This window comes from Crinia signifera, chromosome 2, assembly GCF_055691185.1.
Source record: "Crinia signifera chromosome 2, ASM5569118v1, whole genome shotgun sequence".
Lineage (NCBI taxonomy): Eukaryota > Metazoa > Chordata > Amphibia > Anura > Myobatrachidae > Crinia > Crinia signifera.
Genome location: NC_139218.1, coordinates 270,444,099 through 270,466,994, shown reverse-complemented (window position 1 = coordinate 270,466,994; position 22,896 = coordinate 270,444,099). Strand labels below are relative to the sequence as shown.

The window sequence follows — 22,896 nt, the reverse complement described above, 5'->3', positions numbered from 1 at the left end:
TGGTAGATTCAGGGAATAATTTCCTTTTCTCGTTTCCTCAGATATATAAGGGAAACACTCATAGCGTAATCAACCATTTTATTAATACAAAACACACAATATAGAATATAAGAACAAACAAAGCCTGGTACCGTGTCTGGCCTTTCACCAAAGGCCGGTTTAGGAGCATATGGGGGGGTCAGATGTAATAACCCGGGTGGACCCCTGCATAGGTTCTCCAAAAGCTGATCCCGGTGTATAGGTTTCCAGACAGGTTCCCAGGTGCCTCAAAAACACCAATGCGTTTCGACTGTCAGAAGTCTTCCTCAGGGTGTGTGGAGGCAAACACACTGTGCCTGTTTATATACCTAGGTAAGGACCTCCCACCCAATTAGCACTTCCTGGGTTATGGGGTTCCTTTCTAATGCATCTTTCAAAAAAAGGGGGCTAAAGTCCAATCTATACATTCAATATATAAATTCCGTAATACATGTTTGGTAAATTGCTCAATCAGACAGAATAAAAACCGTAAGAAAGCCTTATCACGGAGCTACACATCCGCCGGACGCTCAGTGTGTCAGAAGACAGGGGTGACTGACATCACAGGGCTGGTGGGCTCCTAATTGGGGACTCTGGTTTAAATTGGCTGGTTTAACTGAAAGATGCCGGTTATACTCCATGTGCAGCTGTCCTGCCAGAGGGCCTTGAAGGAGTTGCTGTCAGAGCCGGCCTTAGGCATAGGCAAACTAGGCAATTGCCTAGGGCATTTGGAAATCCTAGGGGCACCAGCAGCTTCTGCTGATTAAAATGATATGCAGCATGCCTATATTCTGTGTGTGAGTGAGACTGTATCTGCATATGAAATAGTGTATTCATGGAAATCACTGTAACATAGCATTCCGTATGCAGGTACAGCCACAGTCGCACACAGAATATAGGCATGCTGCATATCATTTTAATCATCGGAAGCTCCTTGTGTGTGCTGGTCATAACAATGCAAATAAGACAAATTTTCAGCAAAAAATGCACCCAACGTTAGCAGAACTGGCCAGGAGCTGCATGGCCTATTGAGGCAAGATGTATGAGGAAACATCTGTATCCAAGCAGAGGCAGAGGTCACAGTGTTAGTCTGTGGGTGATTTGGTCGTGCAATAGTGTTCGGCATATGTGTAAGGGGCATTATGTGTGTCATGTATAAATTCATTAATAATGTGCGACATGTAACAGGCATGATGTGTGTCATGTGTATAAGGGCATTAATAATGTGCAACATATGTGTAATAGGCATTATGTGTGTCATGTGTATAAGGGCATTAATAATGTGCAACATATGTGTAATGGGCATTATGTGTGTCATTATGTGTATGAAGGGCATTAATAAAGGTTGGCATAATGTGTAAGGGGCCTTATGGTTATAAGGACATTAATAATGTGTGTCATGTGTAAGGGGCATTACTGTGTGGTATTATCAGGGGTGCCGAGAGAAAGGGGTAGGGGGTACAAATTACCCAGGCCAAAGTCTGATGGAAGGGCCCAGTGGGGGCCCCGGCCCCCTCCCCTTAAGTGACAGCAGCAGCTGCAGCTCTTCTCCTCTGCCCAGCACACACTGCTTTGTGCTGGGTTGCAGTGTAGCCATGGAGGTGCTTAAAATAAAATATTTTCTCAGGATTTTTTTCTAAGGGTATAATGTGAATAATGTGAGGAGTAATGTACATAAGGTAAAGTGGTACTACTGTGTGATGTAACGTGAATAAGGGACACCATTGCATGATATAATGTGAATAAAGTGGCACTACTGTGTGGCATAATTTGAATTGGGGGTACTATTGTGTGGCCATGCCCCTTCCCAGCAAGAACACACCCCTGTTTGGGCTGCGCACCGAATGTGTGCACTGTTTCTATTTAAAATATTGCGGGTAGGAACACCAAAATGATGACTGCTATGATGAGGGTTGATGGTGCTGGGAAAGGGGAGCAGGGTCAGAGGCGGAACTAGTGGCGGTGCTAGGGGGCACCAGCCAAAATCTTGCCTAGGGCATCATTTAGGCTAGGGCCGGCTCTGGTTGCTGTCTGTCTCTGGTCCTTAGTTCCAGAGTCCAGTTTGAGTCATGTGTTCCCCTGCCTGGCTCAGCTTTTCCCTGGAGGTTTAGATAAGTACACCTCTTTCCATTTTGTTCCATTGTATCACAATTCTGTGAGAACATCTGTTTGGAGTTATATTGTCCCTCTCCCAGGCCAAGTGTCTCCCAGGACACAGTATCTTTGAAACATGCATTTTGTCTTGTTTAACATCTTCATGCATTGTTGCATTCACAAGCATTGTACTAATGCATTTATCTTGTTTTACATCTTCATTAATTATTGCATTTACTAGTATTGCACAGCTGAATTTATTTTTAACATCTTCATGCATTTTTGCTTTTATAAACACTGCTCGTTTTGCTATTTTTAATACCTCCATGCAAGGTTGCTTCTGTATGTAGTAGGCTTTAGTTTCACTGGTCCACACTATACAATGACACTGTGCTATAATGCATACTTTTTTGTCTTAACCTTTATGAATCACATACTGTACATCTTTAAAAAAAAATATTTACCAAAGACCTGCTTAATAGTGGGGAGGTGGAAACTACAACCCCAGTGTTCCACATAAAAATACTGTAGACCATCATGAGCTTGATCAAGGATTTAGGGGGCCCTGGGCACTTAATACAGGGGCCCCCTAAAGATCATCACTTGGGACAAGGGGATCTGGTTCTCAAGTACAAGCCTTTGGTGTGCCTATGAACAGAGTGCATGGCCATACACCCGTTCCCATTTCATGTCTCACTGGAAGGAGGATATATCACTTCTCCAGCCTTACATAGCAGGTGAGATAGTTTACTATTAACTTTTCCCACCGCACCAAAATTGGGTTGTTGGGGGGAGACGCATGGATAATACATAATCATAGACCTACTATACATACTTATGTACAGTCATACATACGGTATACTAATACACACACATACATCACACACTATTATACATATATTACATACATAGTCACACACATGTATAAATTGTTATAGAAACACACACACACGGTACAGTTGCACACATTGAAAAGCATTAGTCAACATACAGCACAACATAGCGTATCTGAGTCATGGGTGCAGGTTGCTGCGCTAAGCAAGCACTAGCGCTCATATTGCAGCACCGGTGTGCGTGGACGGTTATATCTGCCTGGGAAACATTGACTAATATTTTTGGGATAGTTATTACAGAGGGAGCTAATTAACGGCAAGATTATAAATGGCACAACCATTTTCATAAATTAAGAAATAAACAGGAAAGCTAGACATTTCTCCATCCTAGCTAGGTTCATAAAAGGAATTATACAAAAGAAAATAAGCTTCTTATAAGACACAACACTATGTTTCTTTTTTATTTGCATATGCCTCACCTAGACATACCGGGTTTAGCACATAAAGTGGTTAAACAATTCTAAACTAATGGATGTGTGATTGGGCGCCCAACCAGCTGACTTTTTGGACAATTCAGGTCATCCTCAGGATGAGGTGAAATGTGTCCACATCGGCAGCTATTCACCCCCAAACAGAGCAACAATTGAATTGCTCTGTTAGGTGCCATCTAGTGGCAGGCATGCAGAGCAACAGTTGAATTTCTCCCTTGTCATTCTAAAATGCTTCTTATTGACTCTGAAAAGTATGCTAGTAAGCAATTTGTTTTCTTTTCTCTGTGTAAATAATTATTTTTTTGTTGTTGATGTTTCAGAAGTTCATCGTCTTCATCAACCTGTAGATGGTCACCTGCTGCATCAGAAAGTCGTTGCAGGACTCCCGATGGTTTAATCTGCAGTGGCAGGGGCAAATGTGACTGCGGGGTATGTGTTTGTGAAGTAAAAGAGCCTGGCAAATACTATGGACCTTTATGTGAGTGCCATGACTGGGTATGTCACACCTATGATGGACAAGTTTGTGGAGGTAAGATACGTCTAAGTTGTATAATTGTATAACATGGTACATTGTATAACATCATTTCAGAAGAGAATCTAAGTAATCATCCACACACTTGTAGGGTATGGACGCTACTATACATTTTTATAAACTCAACTGCACGGCGACGTGGATAGTGAGGGTATGAAAAGGTCGGAGGACGCGTTCCGCCGCCGCTCGCCATGCTTCGGGGTGGCGTAGATAGTGGGGGGGGGGGGGTGTAAAACCTCTTTTTAGGACATACAATCATATGATTTTATAGGTAATGTAATGTTATCGCACACCCTATAAAATAGCATGCGATCGCATGCGATTTTGCGGGAGGTGCGATGCAATGCAATGCGATACAGTGGGGCAGACAGAGCATTGAAAAAATTACATTAAATTATCGCATTGCATGCCACTATGATGGCCCATGCGATGCGATGCGATTTCCCTACGGTGGCATGCGTAGAAAATCTGAGTGCCGTTCTAGGAAACAAGTACCTTAGTTTCTTCCCCTATGTTTTCTCAATGTTTTGACAGTTTGTTTACATACAAAATCCCCAGTGGAATGCCGGCAGTCAAAACACTGATATGGAGTATTCCGACAGGGCCACCGTAACTTAACCCAACTCCTAAACCTCCCCACTAGTGCCTTCATCTAACCCCCGTACATTGCAGCCTAAACCTAACCCCTTTTGTAAGTGCCTAAACCAAACCCTGCCTTCCCTACAGCCTAACCCTAACCTTCCCTTCCCCCTACAGCCTAACCCTAAGTCCCTCCTCTAACAGGCCCCTCCCCATCTTCACATTGGCCTGCCCTGCATACTTAACAATCAGGATGCCAGCTGTCGGTATTGCGGTGTTGGCATCCTGATCCTTTTCAAAGTTCTGTCACCAGAATTGTGATGGCAGTTGGAATACCGGTGGTGGAATACTGAATGCCGGCATGCTGACCGCTGGGATACTGACCGCATCCTGCAACTTCATACATGTATATTGAGATCTGCTCTTAATATTTTCCAGCATAATACAGTATGTTACTCTTTTGATTACTAAGCTACCAGATTTGCATTTTGCATTACAGTCTATACTACAGTACCTAATAATTTTTTTTCTATTATATTTTCCAAAAGCCTGATGGTCTAAACTAGGCACCCAAATAAGGCAGTGATACATATATAATATATTATATTATATTACATACATATTATATAGATATAGATAGATATAGATAGATATTGATAGTTGTTAGGGAGGCCCACAATATAATTACAATTGCATTAGCTATGGGGGTATATAAAGGCATATAACACCGCAAACTGTGAAGTCTGCAGTCAGAATCATGAAATTGAAGGTTTTAACATTATGAATCCAGGTTACCAAGGCAACAAATAAACAAGAACCAAACTCAAATTACAGAATAAAGAAGCTTCGCGTTTGCAAATGAATTTGCTTCCGGGAGAGTGGGTGGTTGCCAGGGTATGTGGAACACAGGTATAAATGAATTAATCAGTGGAGAGCTTCTCTATAAAGCCATTGCATCTATATTTAAAATCCTGGCCAGTAAAGGTTAATCATAAAGGATATTTAGATAACATATAGGCATTACCAGTATACCCCTGTTCATTGGTTTTAGAGTATCCAACATGTAATTCCTATACAATTCCCACTGCTTATAAAAGCCATAGCTTATTTCTCTACAATTAAGCGTAATTGGTACACTTAAGAGCTTATGCAACATGATTTCTATGCCATTTAGCATGTTAAATATTATGTGAATTCACTCTGCACATGCTCAGAAAATAAACATCCTTCTATGCAGTCTTTATTCTGGCACTTATGCCATACTTCCCTAATTTGTGGCCCCTTCTTCCAGGAGGGGGCGGCGCAGCAGCAGGGAGCTAGGGCCGTGGCCAATCAGAAAGGTGGGCAAATATCCAGTGTGCTTATTGGTGGCTTGGCTCCACAGTCATGTCATCATCATGGCAATTGCCAGGAGTCTACTATGGATTGCGAGAGGAGGGCCTTGAATGGAGGCTGAACACAGACCTTCCTCTTGCTTGATTTGCCCCAGAGAGGAGGAAAGAGGTGTAGGCCATGGGAGGGTACAAACAAAAATAGAGTACATTAAAGAAGTGTTTTTGAAAATGTAGCTGATAAAGTTCTGTAGAAAGACATACTGTATACCTGAGAGAATAGCATATATTGCTGCAGGGTGTGTGCAGATATACGCTGCAGCTGCTTCTGCCCCTGATGATGACTTGTTGCACAGCAGGCACACATGCTACAGATATGGGAATTCAAACATGAATGTGTGCACCTCTGCATATGGGGGGGTGGGGGGGGGGGGGTTCTGTGCTCTTTGCTTTAGAGTCATTTGTGGCCATATTTACAGCAACTCTTCCTCTTCCCATGCTTCTAGGAAATTTAGTCAGCTACACATTTCCATACCTCACAACTTTGGTAGAATAGAAAGAGGGACATTTGGGGGAGTGGCCTAGCAGCAATGGGGCATGGCCTATGCTCGCAACCCTCCCACAAGGTCACACCCCCCACTTTAGCCTCTGCGAGCTCTGTGAGCTGCTGACCATGCCCCCAGCCCCTCTGGCTTCAGGAATCTATTCATGGGTGACAGGGTGCACTCCCAGCTCCCCCCCCCCTCCACCACAGGACACTGTCGGCCCTGGGAAGGACGTGGGAATGTTCCAAAAAAACTGAGTTGGGAGGCATGCATTTCTACAATGTTGGGAAATATACCCCCCCCCCCCAACTGTGTTGTTTCAACTATACAGTATACAGTTGACCACAGGGACATTTGAGGGCTAAGAGTACAGTACGCATGTGTAGCTGCAGATGCTTAGAAGTGAAGCAACTTCTGTTCAGATGGGGAGTAGATGGAAAATATAAATGTTTGGATGGATGGCTGTGTATATTACAGTGCACATTAGATCCTTGCCCTATTAATGCATCCTCTACTACACAGTGCAACATACAGTACTACTTCAGTGACTATGCACCTGTGCTGTGTGGCTAATAGGCTAAAAACAGATAACAAATATGTCTGATCCGATACCCAAATACCCAAAGATTCTAAGTAAAAGTTCTGAAATGTAAGTTATTAATAATAATTATTAATTTCCTAAGCAATCACAGAGGACAGATTGAGTATACAGCATGTGGAAGGAATTCATCTCTTACCCAAAACCAGGGGGAAGGGTGCACTAGGCATGTGTACAGAAATTTCTTACTAGTTTCACACCAACGTGTCAATTTTCAAAGCCAAAGTCCACAATTAGATTAACTTCAATGTAGAGGAATTCCGTTAGGAAAAGTATTAATGCTATGCATTCCAGCCTAGGGTTTGGCTGTTTTAAGTGGGAAAAATATGCTTTTAATAGTTGCTGTTCCAAAGATTTCAGAATACTGCCAATTTCAGTCTTTACCATTGTACATGGTTTGTTTTAATTATGTTTCCTAATCTTAAAATATGCAAAACAGATTCAACTTGATTCAACTATTTTTTTTTCACAAATCACATAAAATGTTTGTGTCATTTCAGGTTATTTTTTTTTTTTAATTAGGCCTTTTTTTTAATTAGGTCAATTAATTTAAGTGTAAGTTTGCTCCTTCAAGCCATTCTTATAACAAACTCATATTGCAACTTTCATTTGCAATTTAATTTCAAATTTGCGTCTCTGTTTCAGAATACCTTTTTGTGTTTTTATGCGTGTGAAAGGATAGGGAAAATTATTGTTTTAAAGACACAGTAAAGAACCTCTGGTACACCCCTCTAAATGAATAATAATTTTTAACAAGCAGAATTTGGTTGGCCATTAAACACATCACGGGTGAGATTTAATAGGATGCGATTTTTAGTAAGGTTCCACAATCGCACCTTATTGCTTTTTTTAAAATCGCAAATTTTTTGGGAAGAATTTGACTATTTAATGAGATGCCAATTTGAAGCACAAAATTTCAATATGATGCGATTTTTAGTCTTCAAAATTGCCAAATTAGAGTACATTCTGTGATTTTGGAGACATGGTAATGTGCGTTTTATTTAAAAAAAAATTGGTACTTGTATATTATCATGGCGCCCGATTTAATCTAAATCGCATAAGATATCGCATACGATATAGCATACGATTTTGCGGCCGAATTGTGGCCGATTTGATCTGCGATACGATGTAGCGGCCGATTTTTGTCCGATTTGCGACCGATTATTGCATGCTATTCCATCCTTGCACACCCTCACTATCCAAGTCAGCCCGAAGCCTGGCGAGCGGACGCGGTACGCATCCTCCCGACCTGTTTATACCCCCACGCATCCTCCCGACCTATTCATACCGCTCGCCACGCTTAGGGCTTGGTGGCTCGCTACGCTTTATAAAGTCAACTCCACACCGACGTGGATAGTGGGGGTATGAATAGGTTGGGAGGATGCGTACCGTGTCCAGACGCGGAGCGCGCTGCGCTCGCCACGCTTCGGGCGAACTTAGATAGTGGGGGTGTGCAAGGATGGAATACCATGCAAATCGGCCAAAAATCAACAACCGGGCTCATTGAACCGGACCTGGCTCCAAAAAAAAGTCGCTCTCATTAGGCTACCCCCTGCCTGTGCTGAATCCTAGGACTGTCCCTAGTGCCCCTGGGCAGTAGGCAACAGGCTGTGTAAAAAAAATAGATGAATAAACTATTGGGTTCAGCTGCGGAACGACAAGTCCCAGCAAGCCTCACCCACACGCAGGGACTTGGCGAACCACAAATCCCTGCATGCAGGGCATTAAAGCGCCCGCTGGTACTTGTAGTTCTACAACTTAACCAATAGTGAATTGACACACACAGACACATAAAAATAAAACTTAAATTCATACTACATTCACTCATACATACTTACCTTTAATTTCCACCATAGGCCTGTCCTCTAGTAGATTCCATAGTGTACCTGCAGAAGGAAATTATACTCACCATACACTCAGACACTGGGTCCTCCACCAGCCAAGCAGCAGTGGGCTCCAGGGGAGCTCTGCGGCTGTTTGGCTCCTTGTGGCTGCATAGACGCCCATGTTAAATATTTAACATGGGCGTCTATGATGGGAACCGCCCATAGATGCCCATGTTAAAATTTAACCTGGGCTTCTACGGAGCCACAAGGAGCTAATCCAGGCGGGATCCGGAGGAATGACACTATAGTGCTGACCAGGCTGTATCCGGACTGATGACACTGGGGTGCTGACCGGGCTGTATCCGGAATGATGGCACTTGGTCAGTGATGGAGAATCTTGGCACTCCAGCTGTTGTTGAACTACACATCCCAGCATGCCCCTGCAACCATTTTGCTTATTGCCCATGCTAAAACTGTTGCAGGGCATGCTGGGATGTGTATTTCAACAACTGCTGGAGTGCCAAAGTTCTCCAACATTGCACTAGGGGAATACAAGCCAGTGCAGATAGAAATGCAGTAACAGGTAGAAAACTCAGAGGACTCAGGTACAGAGTAGTAAGCGGCTGATTCTGGTTTGTTTTCAAAAACTCTTTATTTAATAGACAAAACCATGTGCACAGGCAGGTGGGGCTGATGTAACATATGCAGAGAGAGTTACATTTGGGTGAGAGTAAATACTGGCTGCATTATTCTTACACTGCAATTTAGATTTCAGCTTCAACACACCCCACCCCAATGTAACTCTCTCTGCACATTTTACATCTGCCCCACCTGCAGTGCACATGGTTTTGTCCATTAAAGAAGTAGTTTGCTTTTGCAAACCAACCAGAATCACACCCTAAATGCATACCCAGAGAAGCAAAGAAGCAAACTCACACAAAGAGCTTTAAGCTTATGGCACTGGTATTATATATTATATATATATATATATATATATATATATATTATTAAGCTTATGGCATTATTATTAAGATAGGGTAGATTATATTATATAGAAAATAATTTCACCTTAAAGCTGCATACAAAACTTAAAAAGAGGTCACTGGTATAAAATTATAATCGACCTAACCTCATCTCCCAAGTCCAGAGCTCAAACTTGTTGGGAAGCATATATTGGACAGGTGTTACAAGAACCCCAGTGGAGGAAAATTTTTACCTCCTCTTATACAATGTCCAGGTGACTAAACCACTCTGAGATGCACATCAAATTACTACATAGGTAACTCACACCAGACAGACTACACACGATATGGCCCTCCTGCTCGAAATTCTGTTGACGTCTCTGCGGTAAGGTCGGTCACCAGTTCCACAGTTTTTGGTCCTGCCCTAACATCACTACATTTTATGAGAAATTTTTAACCTAATCAATAAAGTTCTATCAGTAGCCCTCTTGCCATCACCTCTTAAAGCCCTTCTAAACTGTTTTCCTAGCTCAGTCCCCTCCCACCTACATTACGTTTTGGGTCATATCTGCATCGCTGCCAGGGCTGCTCTGTTGGAAACAAGCAGCATCCTCCCCCTATCTTAAAGTTGTACGTAACATTCACTTGCACTTTTTAATGGAGACAGAATACCCCCACTGACCTACTGAAACATACCTCCTTACCCCGTTGGAACCCCTGCAAAGTATTCACATCGGTCGGTGAAGGTGCTGCCTTCATAAAGAAAACTCTGAGCAACCCCTTCCAGACCTATCCCCTTAGTTTTTTTACAGCACCTTCTTAACTTCACTAGGTACTAGAGCCATCAGTTATATATATGGGATAATGTCGATTATGGGCCTTATTCTGATCTGAGCTCAGTACAAATTTGTTCTTAAAATAGGCAAAACCATGTGCACTGCAGGAGGAGCAGATGTAACCTGTGCAAAGAGAATTCAATTTGGGTGGGGTGTGCTGAAACTGAAATCTAAATTGCAGTGTAAAAATAATGCAGCCAGTATTTACCCTGCACAGAAACAAAATAACTCACACAAACCTAACTCTCTCTATACATGTTACATCTGCCCCACCTGTAGTGCACATGGTTTTTCCCATTTTAACCCCTTCCCGACATTTGACGTACATTTACGTCATGGTCGGGAAGTACTTCCCGACACATGGCGTAAATGTACGTCATGGCATTTAACTGTCACCGCGTCTATAGACGCGGTGACAGTTTCAACATGTCTGCTGTCCCTGACAGCAGACATGTCCGTGCATGCCCAGGGGGGGCTGCGATGCCGCCCCCCCGTCGGCGATCGCTGTGATTGGCTGTTCAGTGTGAACAGCCAATTACAGCGTTTTCCTGTGTCACCGGCGAATAACGTTCGCCGGTGACACGGGATCAGAGGTGATTGGTGCTGTAAAGTACAGCACCAATCACCGCGGGGTGTAAGGGTGACACTGGTGTCACCCCACCGCACCCCGCCCGCCCCCAAAGGCCGTGATTGGTTCGTCGGACCGACGGACCAATCACAGCCAAGGAGGGGGATTTAAACTAACGGTGACTGCACTGCAGACGCCATTCCGGTCTGGAATAGCGTGCAGTCCGGTCACCGTACCTCCCTGCCGCCATACTGACCAGAACCTTGCTCCATAGCTTGCTCCATACTTACCTGATCGCTGCTTCATCACTGCTTCCTGGATCCTGTTACTACTTGTGCCTTCCTGTGAAATTGTGCTGCTGCAGTGTACTAGCTAGATAGATAGAGAGATAGAGAGATAGATAGAGAGATAGAGAGATAGAGAGATAGAGAGAGATAGAGAGAGATAGAGAGAGAGATAGTGTCAGAGAGTGCTGATCGCTGCTTCATCACTGCTTCCTGGATCCTGTTGCTACTTGTGCCTTCCTGTGAAATTGTGCTGCTGCAGTGTACTAGCTAGATAGAGAGATAGATAGAGAGATAGAGAGAGATAGAGAGAGATAGAGAGAGAGATAGTGTCAGAGAGTGCTATATTTTGTGCTGCTGCAGTGTGATATAGTTATAGATAGAGAGAGAGAGATAGAGAGAGAGAGATAGATAGAGAGGCCTAGTGACAGAGTGCTATATTTTGTGCTGCTGCAGTGTGATAGTTATAGAGAGATAGAGAGAGATAGAGAGAGATAGTGTCAGAGAGTGCTATATTTTGTGCTGCTGCAGTGTGATATAGTTATATATAGAGAGAGATAGAGAGAGATAGATAGATAGAGAGGCCTAGTGACAGAGTGCTATATTTTGTGCTGCTGCAGTGTGATAGTTATAGAGAGATAGAGAGAGATAGAGAGAGAGAGATAGAGAGAGATAGTGACAGATTGTGCTATATATTTTTGATATAACTGACTGCTGCCCCCTCCTTTTGTGCTGATCAGTATAAATTAACTGATCAGCAACTTTTTGGGGGCGCAGGTTTTTTTTTATATATAGATATACCTGTCAGTGCTGCTGCTGCAGTGTCATAGAGTGATAGATAGTGAGAGATAGAGAGATAGAGAGAGATAGTGACAGAGAGTGATAGAGAGTGCTAAATTTTTTGTCTGCTGCCCCCGCCTTTTGTGCTGATCACTATATCTGAGGTGATCAGCAACTTTTTTGGGGGTACAGAGGTTTTTTTTTTTTTATATATACCTGTCAGTTGCACCAAAGGTTGTGCACCTGCTGCACCTCACTGGTAATCAGTGTCGCATCACTGATCACCTTTTTTTTTTTTTGTGTGTGTGCTGTGGGGTCTTTTTTTAATTTTTTTTTTACACACACTGTGATTTTGTGGGTGTCCTGTGGCCGCTGTGCGCTGATCAGTGACGTACATCACTGATCATCTTTTTCGGTACAGGGTTGATCTATATTTTTTTTGTTTTTGATCAAATTCCTGTTGCCTTTGAGCGCTGTTCAGTGACAGACGTTACTGACCAACATCTGTGCTCAATTTTTGGCGCAGGACCTTTTTTTTTTTTTTTTTTTTAACCCCTTACATTTTTTATTTTTAACCCCTTCATTTTTTTTTTTTTTATTGGTATAAAGTATTTTTTTTTTTCTGCACCACATACACACTACACACTACATACCCCCCGGATTGAAATAAAGTTTGTACCCCCCCCTACACTATACACGTGTTGAAACATTTCACTACCAGTAACACAAAAATAAAAATGGCATCCCAAATGTCCTCCCAAATGTCCTCCCAAATGTCCTCCCAGTCATCCAGGAGAATGTATTCAGCGGAGGAGGCATATGCCCTGCTTGCTTCTGACTCTGACACAGCCAGTGATGCAAGCGGGGAATTTGAAGGATTCGCCTTAAGCTCCTCTTCCTCCTCTAGTGATGAGGGACCCCCTCAAAGACGCCCCCGTAGAGCAGCTGAGACCCCCCCCCCAATAATTGATCTCGTATGGACCCCACCACCAGACAATTTTGAGCCCCAGGTTCCTGAGTTTTTGGCCATGCCAGGAATCCAATTTGATTCCACAGGTCTCAGAGAAATTGACTTTTTCAAATTATTTTTCTCTGATGATTTTATAAATTTAATGGTGGACCAAACTAATTTATATGCCCAGCAGTTTATTGCTCAAAACCCCACGTCATCATTTGCTAGGTGGACCCCTGTAGATGCAGTAGAGATGATGACGTTTTGGGGTCTGGTGTTTCATATGGGCATAGTAAAAAAGCCAGAAATTAGGCAATATTGGAGTACAGATGTTCTGTACAGTACTCCATTTTACCGTATGGCCATGCCCCGGACTCGATTTGAGACAATTCTTAAATTTATACATTACACCGATAATGCACAGTGCCCACCCAGAGATGATCCCACCTTTGACCGGCTATTCAAAGTCAGGCCGGTCATTGATCATTTCAGTGCCAAATTTGAAGAGGTGTACATCCCTGAAAAATTTATTTGTATCGACGAGTCCCTTATACATTTTAAAGGAAGGGTTAAATTCCGCCAGTACCTTCCCAGTAAGAGGGCAAGGTATGGCATAAAAATGTACAAACTGTGTGAAAGCACCTCAGGGTACACCCACAGGTTTAGGGTTTATGAAGGGAAGGATTCAAGAATTGAACCGCCAGAATGCCCCCCCTCCCTCGTAGGTGTTAGTGGGAAAATTGTCTGGGATTTAGTGCACCCCTTCCTGGATAAAGGTTATCACCTCTATGTGGATAACTTTTACACCAGCATCCCCCTGTTTAAGGCCCTTGGTTCAAGAGGTACAGCAGCTTGCGGTACTGTGCGCAAGAACCAAAGAGGCCTCCCAAAAACGCACATTGCCCAAGTAATGAGAAGGGGTGAAAGCAGGGGAATATGCACCGAAAATATGTTGTTGGTCAAATATAAGGACAAGAGGGATGTCCTTATACTGACAACAATTCACGGAGACAGTACCACCTCCGTCCCTGTACGAGGTACCAGTACCCACACCTCAAAACCTAATTGTATCCTGGATTACAATAGGTACATGGGCGGAGTGGATCTTTCAGATCAGGTACTGAAGCCGTACAGTGCCCTGCGGAAAACAAAAATCTGGTACAAGAAGGTGGCCGTGTATATCATCCAGATGGCACTGTATAACGCTTACGTGCTATTCCGTTCTACCGGCCAGAGGGGGACATTTATGCACTTTCAAGAGGAAGTCATAAAGGGCCTAATATTTGGGAACCAGCAGGCAGAGGGCCCCAGTACTTCTAGTACTGGCCCCCGTATTGTACCAGGGCAGCATTTTCCTGATGAAATCCCCTCCACTGGAAAAAAGGGCAGGACACAAAAAAGGTGCAAAGTTTGCTATAAAAAGGGAATAAGAAAGCAAACTATTTTCCAGTGTGACACTTGCCCCGACAAACCCGGCCTATGTATAAAGGAGTGTTTTAAAATATACCACACATCTATGGAATATTAGGTTCATAATTTCACCGTGCTTCGGGGGTCTTGCTAATGCCACATAGCACCCACCATTCATTCCACCAGAATCTGAGCCGCAAAATCCAAAAATCACTCCTTCCCTTCTGAGTCCTGCCATGCACCCAACTGGTATTTTTTGGTCACATGTGAGGCATTGCCGTACTCGGGAGAAATTGGGGCACATATTTTGGGGTGCTTTTTCTCCTTCATACCTTCTGAAAATGAAAAATTTTGAGCCAGAACTGCATTTTTGTGTAAAAAAATGTAATTTTTCATGTTCACTGCCCACTTGTATCAAAATTGGTGAAACCCCTGGGGGTTTGAAATGTACACTATACCCCTAGATGAATTCCCTGAGGGGTGTAGTTTGCAAAATGGGGTCACTTGTGGGGGGGTTCCACTGTATTGGTGCTTTGGGGGTCTTGCTAATGCGACATAGCACCCACCATCATTCCACCAGAATTTGTGCTGCAAAATCCAAATATCACTCCTTCCCTTCTGAGTCCTGCCACTTTTTGGTCACACATGAGGCATTGCCGTACTCGGGAGAAATTGGGGCACAGATTTTGGGGTGCTTTGTCTCCTTCATTCCTTCTGAAAATGAAAAATTTTGAGCCAGAACTGCATTTTTGTGTAAAAAATGTAATTTTTCATTTTCACTGCCCACTTGTATCAAAATTGGTGAAACCCCTGGGGGTTTGAAATGTACACTATACCCCTAGATGAATTCCCTGAGGGGTGTACTTTGCAAAATGGGGTGACTTGTGGGGGGGTTCCACTGTATTGGTGCAACATAGCACCCACCATTCATTCCACCAGAATCTGTGCTGCAAAATCCAAAAATCACTCCTTCCCTTCTGAGTCCTGCCATGCACCCAACTGGTATTTTTTGGTCACATGTGAGGCATTGCCGTACTCGGGAGAAATTGGGGCACAGATTTTGGGGTGCTTTTTCTCCTTCATACCTTCTGAAAATGAAAAATTTTGAGCCAGAACTGCATTTTTGTGTAAAAAATGTAATTTTTCTTTTTCACTGCCCACTTGTATCAAAATTGGTGAAACCCCTGGGGGTTTGAAATGTACACTATACCCCTAGATGAATTCCCTGAGGGGTGTAGTTTGCAAAATGGGGTCACTTGTGGGGGGGTTCCACTGTATTGGTGCTTGGGGGGTCTTGCTAATGCGACATAGCACCCACCAAAATTCCACCAGAATCTGAGCTGCAAAATCCAAAAATCACTCCTTCCCTTTTGAGTCCTGCCATGCACCCAACTGGTATTTTTTGGTCACATGTGAGGCATTGCCGTACTCGGGAGAAATTGGGGCACAGATTTTGGGGTGCTTTTTCTCCTTCATACCTTCTGAAAATGAAAAATTTTGAGCCAGAACTGCATTTTTGTGTAAAAAATGTAATTTTTCTTTTTCACTGCCCACTTGTATCAAAATTGGTGAAACCCCTGGGGGTTTGAAATCTACACTATACCCCTAGATGAATTCCCTGAGGTGTGTAGTTTGCAAAATGGGGTCACTTGTGGGGGGGTTCCACTGTATTGGTGCTTGGGGGGTCTTGCTAATGCGACATAGCACCCACCAAAATTCCACCAGAATCTGAGCTGCAAAATCCAAAAATCACTCCTTCCCTTTTGAGTCCTGCCATGCACCCAACTGGTATTTTTTGGTCACATGTGAGGCATTGCCGTACTCGGGAGAAATTGGGGCACAGATTTTGGGGTGCTTTTTCTCCTTCATACCTTCTGAAAATGAAAAATTTTGAGCCAGAACTGCATTTTTGTGTAAAAAATGTAATTTTTCATGTTCACTGCCCACTTGTATCAAAATTGGTGAAACCCCTGGGGGTTTGAAATGTACACTATACCCCTAGATGAATTCCCTGAGGGGTGTAGTTTGCAAAATGGGGTCACTTGTGGGGGGGTTCCACTGTATTGGTGCTTGGGGGGTCTTGCTAATGCGACATAGCACCCACCAAAATTCCACCAGAATCTGAGCCGCAAAATCCAAAAATCACTCCTTCCGTTCTGAGTCCTGCCATGCACCCAACTGGTATTTTTTGGTCACATGTGAGGCATTTCCGTACTCGGGAGAAATTGGGGCACATATTTTGGGGTGCTTTTTCTCCTTCATACCTTCTGAAAATGAAAAATTTTGAGCCAGAACTGCATTTTTGTGTAAAAAAATGTAATTTTTCATTTTCACTGCCCACTTGTATCAAAATTGGTGAAACCCCTGGGGGTTTGAAATCTACACTATACCCCTAGATGAATTCCCTGAGGTGTGTAGTTTGCAAAATGGGGTCACTTGTGGGGGGGTTCCACTGTATTGGTGCTTGGGGGGTCTTGCTAATGCGACATAGCACCCACCAAAATTCCACCAGAATCTGAGCTGCAAAATCCAAAAATCACTCCTTCCCTTTTGAGTCCTGCCATGCACCCAACTGGTATTTTTTGGTCACATGTGAGGCATTGCCGTACTCGGGAGAAATTGGGGCACAGATTTTGGGGTGCTTTTTCTCCTTCATACCTTCTGAAAATGAAAAATTTTGAGCCAGAACTGCATTTTTGTGTAAAAAATGTAATTTTTCATGTTCACTGCCCACTTGTATCAAAATTGGTGAAACCCCTGGGGGTTTGAAATGTACACTATACCCCCAGGTGAATTCCCTGAGGGGTGTAGTTTGCAAAATGGGGTCACTTGTGGGGGGGTTCCACTGTATTGGTGCTTGGGGGGTCTTGCTAATGCGACATAGCACCCACCAAAATTCCACCAGAATCTGAGCCGCAAAATCCAAAAATCACTCCTTCCGTTCTGAGTCCTGCCATGCACCCAACTGGTATTTTTTGGTCACATGTGAGGCATTGCCGTACTCGGGAGAAATTGGGGCACATATTTTGGGGTGCTTTTTCTCCTTCATACCTTCTGAAAATGAAAAATTTTGAGCCAGAACTGCATTTTTGTGTAAAAAAATGTAATTTTTCATTTTCACTGCCCACTTGTATCAAAATTGGTGAAACCCCTGGGGGTTTGAAATGTACACTATACCCCTAGATGAATTCCCTGAGGGGTGTACTTTGCAAAATGGGGTGACTTGTGGGGGGGTTCCACTGTATTGGTGCAACATAGCACCCACCATTCATTCCACCAGAATCTGTGCTGCAAAATCCAAAAATCACTCCTTCCCTTCTGAGTCCTGCCATGCACCCAACTGGTATTTTTTGGTCACATGTGAGGCATTGCCGTACTCGGGAGAAATTGGGGCACAGATTTTGGGGTGCTTTTTCTCCTTCATACCTTCTGAAAATGAAAAATTTTGAGCCAGAACTGCATTTTTGTGTAAAAAAATGTAATTTTTCATTTTCACTGCCCACTTGTATCAAAATTGGTGAAACCCCTGGGGGTTTGAAATGTACACTATACCCCTAGATGAATTCCCTGAGGGGTGTAGTTTGCAAAATGGGGTGACTTGTGGGGGGGTTCCACTGTATTGGTGCTTGGGGGGTCTTGCTAATGCGACATAGCACCCACCAAAATTCCACCAGAATCTGAGCTGCAAAATCCAAAAATCACTCCTTCCCTTCTGAGTCCTGCCATGCACCCAACTGGTATTTTTTGGTCACATGTGAGGCATTGCCGTACTCGGGAGAAATTGGGGCACAGATTTTGGGGTGCTTTGTCTCCTTCATACCTTCTGAAAATGACAAATTTGGAGCCAGAACTGCATTTTTGTGTAAAAAAAATAATTTTTCATTTTCACTGCCCAGTTGTACCACAATTGGTGAAACCCCTGGGGGTTTGAAATGTACACTATACCCCTAGATGAATTCCCTGAGGGGTGTAGTTTGCAAAATGGGGTCACTTGTGGGGGGGTTCCTAACTTTTAGCATCTTATGGTGCCTTGAAACCTACATGGTGCCTAAAAAATAATCTCATAAAAAGGAGGCTCCAAAATCAAGTAGGTGCTCCTTCTATTATGAAGCCTGTGGTTTGGTCACCGTGCACACTAGGGCCACATATAGGATATTTATGAAAACAAAAGAATTGGGGGAATCAATTTTTAGTCACATTTCTCTAGTAAAATGTACTGTGTTCCTTATAAAAATGTATTAAAATTGCAAATCTGCAAAAAAAAAGAAATTTTGAAATTTCACCTACACTTTGTTTTAATTCCTGTGAAACACCTAAAGGGTTAACAAACTTCCAAAATGCTGTTTTGAATACTGTGAGGGGTGCAGTTTTTGAAATGGCATCATTTATGGGGGTGTCTCACATACAAGTCCCTCAAAGTTACATCAGAACTGAACTGGTCCCTAAAAAAATCAGTGTTTGAAATTTTCTTGAAAATTTGAGAATTTGCTATTCATATTGTAAGCCTCCTAGTGTCCCAAAAAATTAAAAGGAAGTTGAAATAATGATGTCAACATAAAGTAGACATATGGCCTATGTTAGTTATTCACTATTTTGAGTGGTAAGATTATTTGTCTCACAAGCAGAAAATTTAACATTTTGCAAATCGCTAAATTTTCCATTTTTTCACGATATTTTGGTATTTTTCACAAAAAAACACAGTCTGTATCGACCCAAATTTACCACTAATTTGAAGTACAATGTGTCACGAAAAAAACAATCTCAAAATCACTGGGATAAGTAAAAGCAAAAAAAAGTTATCCCCACTTAAGTGAGACATGTCAGATTTGAAAAAAAGGGCTCTGTCAGGAACGCAAAAACTGGCTCTGTCAGGAAGGGGTTAAGAACAAATTTGTACTGAGCTCAGATCAGAATAAGGCCCTATGTTATGATATGCTATGCTGTTTTGAGACTATGTTACATTTTTGGTGAATGTTCCTGATCCACCCTCTCCACCTCTTCCTTTCTCTTACCCCCCCCCCATGTTTTGTTTTGTATAACATGAAAGCATTTTCAAGAAAAATTACTGAAGTTAAAAAAAAAAAAGAGGTCACCGGGCCACTGATAACAAATAAAGATAAATAGGAAAAGTCTCACATACGCTAAAAGTGTTGTCCGAAAAGGATTAATGATCCTCCACGTGGTTCCACACTTTCACTCCCAAATTCGAATATGTGGAAAAAAGAAGAACATACAATGGTGTAATACTGTATATATAATGAAATAAAACGTTCTAATTTTATGTGAGTGGAAAAAATGGAAAGGGTATTCCCAACAGTTCCTAACGATCCAAGGTTATTTTGTGGTCACCTCACTCATGCAGATATGTAAGAGTGGTCACATGTATGCTTACATGTAACGGGCTTTGTGTACTCCCATAAAGGTATCTTTGAATAGAATTCCAGAAGCCAAGATAAAAACAATACCTTTTAATCCTTGAAAACCACATTGGTACAGGAACAGATATGGAACAGCCTTTGTACCACATTGGATGTGACCCAGGTATTATATATGGTATTAGTTACTGCAGACAAATGCTCCACACTCCTCTGTATTAAAATGACCAGACACTTGATTCTATGCGTTTCGGCATACTGCGTTGCCTTTTTCAAAAAGTGTGTCTATGGATAATAATAATGCAAATAAATACCCTTAAAAACGGTATACATAGAAGTACTGTAAAAGATGCAGAAAAGAAGATTTGGCCAGTTCTTAGCTTTAATCTGTGTACTTTAAGCATGAGGTATGAGGGTCTGGTTAATGTAGAACCCAAAGAAAAACACATGGTGCAGATGCATACTCCATATTATTAATGAATCAATCAATAATAGAGGTTCTTGGTATATTCATTGGCCAAGGAATATTTGCCCACCAACCAGCTTCACGGTGACCTCATTTCTGGTGGGTCCCTAATACTAAGTTTGAATCTGAAATTGTTGGTACGGCTGGGGGGCAAAATTTTCATTCTTCTAAGACTTAGAAGATCTGAATAAAATGAAAATGTTATGAATGATGGAGTCACTTATAAAAAATTACCCATCAAATAATATTTTCAAGTTGTACCAAGGTCTTGTTGTAAATTATTATGAAGCAGGAACCTATAATAAAAATGTAAAAGAATTCCTTATAAACGATAAATATTTAGTTCCTGTGCTACTGTATATCTTCGCCCGAAAATACATAAAAGTATGGAGAAACCCCCGGGCAGGCCAATTGTGGCAGCCAGTAACTCCATTACCGCCAATCTTTCGGCATATATTGACAACCAATTGCAGCCTCTAGTCATGTTGGAAAGATCACATTTGAAAGGCACAAAAGATATCTTAAATCAATTATCAGCAATAAAGTGGGGGGGAAACTATTTTCTGGTGACAGCGGATGTGTCATCCCTCTACACCATCATTTCACACAACTTGGGGATAAAAAACAGAGGGGGTGAAATACTGCACTCACTTCAGTGTTAATCTGGTTTTTAGGCACTGCTGAGCCTTAAGGGTTTCCCAAACCCTTCTTGGTTCATCTGTGATACAACTGGGTGGGCTTCAGCGCTGCCTTTATGTTGGATGGATTCCTAGGTTTTTTGTGTGTGTATAAGAATTGGAATAGAAAAAATGATGTGAAATTCAATGTTTTATTGTTTACAAAACTAGTTGAGTGGGGGTAAAAATTGATAAATTTCACTTGGTGTTTCTAGGTACACCTATTTGGGGTCCCTCATTGGGGATTTTCAATGTCGTGTCAATCCAGGGGGATTCGCAACAGTGATTCAGGTGATCCTTTTATAGGATTCCTTTACCTCCGTAGGTCCCTTGTGTGGGATCTACGGTCTCTCTGGGTGATGAACAATGAAAATTGTTCAAAAGTATGTGTTTATCTTCTGCTTGCGGGTCAGAAAGGAGCCTTAGTGGGCTTCAGGCAGCTCAGAGAACTCCTCTACAATCCCATAGGCTAGGTAGCCTATGTCTTTTCTGATCACCGTTTCTATGGTGATTGTCACTATGGCCCTTATTCTGATCGGTGCGGATATATCCGTGTGCGTTCGGCCCGCCGATGTTTTGTGTCTGCGCATGTGCAGAGGCGTCTCTGCGCACGTGCGAGCGGGGCGTACGGCCAAATCCCGCATGATCTGTGAACACTCCGAACAGGGGGTGGAGAGGGGCGTGAAGGGCTATTTGGGCTCATTACCATATGCATACGCCCCGTGTTTCATGGGCGTTCCCATGCGAACGCTGGGTGTACGTATGGTAATGCAGTCGTGACGCACGTGTAGGGGGCGGACATATGACATCGCCGGATGTCAGCTGCCCGCCCAGATCCCTGCTTTTGCACGGAAACATGTCCGTGTGGTCTGAGGTTGCGGGAGCTGGTGGAGCACTCGGTCCTGCATTCGATGGTCTGCGACCATCGAATGATGGGGGAGGTTCCCTTAGATGGAGGAGGCGTATTCCGTGAAAAATACACGTGCGGTCCGTTCGGCCAGCTTCTTACCGCATACGGACGGAGTTGGCGATCCGTATGGAAGGCGGGGTTTCGCACGCACGGTCCTGGCCGCATATTCGACTCCGGCCGCACCGATCAGAATAAGGGCCTATATGTCTGTGTCTCTCAAACACTTGGATGAGTATTTGGTAGGGGATAGTCTCAGTGAGAGAGAGCCTATTGGTTTCAGGTGATCTAAAGACCCCTTTACAATATCATAGGCATGTGCCTATGTCACCTCCCACTTGAAATGTTAGTATGGTGTGGTTGTAATCGGCTTGAACAAGAATGATGGTGTGGTGTAGTTGTGAATGATACACTTACGTTTTGATGGTACTCGCAGCCCTTGATTTCAGTTGTTTGGGGGGTCCGCAGTATCCCACTTACGGGGCTTCTTGTACTGCGATGCTCTGGTGGATGGTGTCACCTAGATGCCGGAGCTGGCCGCTGGTGTGAGTGGATCTTCTCCGTTTGCCCGGAGGGGGAAGCCGCACTTTCTCGCTGAGCCGGCTTCTGTGCTGCGGCGTTCTGTTCCCGGCGCGTCCTTAATGACGTCACCCGGGTGCCGGAGCTTATCTCCTGAGATTCTTGTTCGGCCGCAAATGATTCAAGGGGTGAAATGTAATAGAATGAGAGATTCAGAAAGTGAGAGATTTGGTAAGAAATCTCCAGTTTTTTTAAAGTGGCAATCATTGACACAGCAAAATCACACTGGTTTTGCTGTGTCAATGATTGCCAC

At 43.1% G+C, this 22,896-nt stretch overlaps 1 protein-coding gene across 1 annotated transcript in view; it reads left to right on the top strand.

The window, feature by feature from the left end:
* ITGBL1 (integrin subunit beta like 1) overlaps positions 1-22,896 on the top strand; it is a 243,507-nt gene that overhangs the window by 5,771 nt on the left and 214,840 nt on the right. Inside the window, exon 2 of the mRNA XM_083171190.1 lies at positions 3,757-3,965. Within this exon, the coding sequence (XP_083027316.1) occupies positions 3,757-3,965 (209 nt within the window). The remainder of the gene's footprint in view (positions 1-3,756; positions 3,966-22,896) is intronic.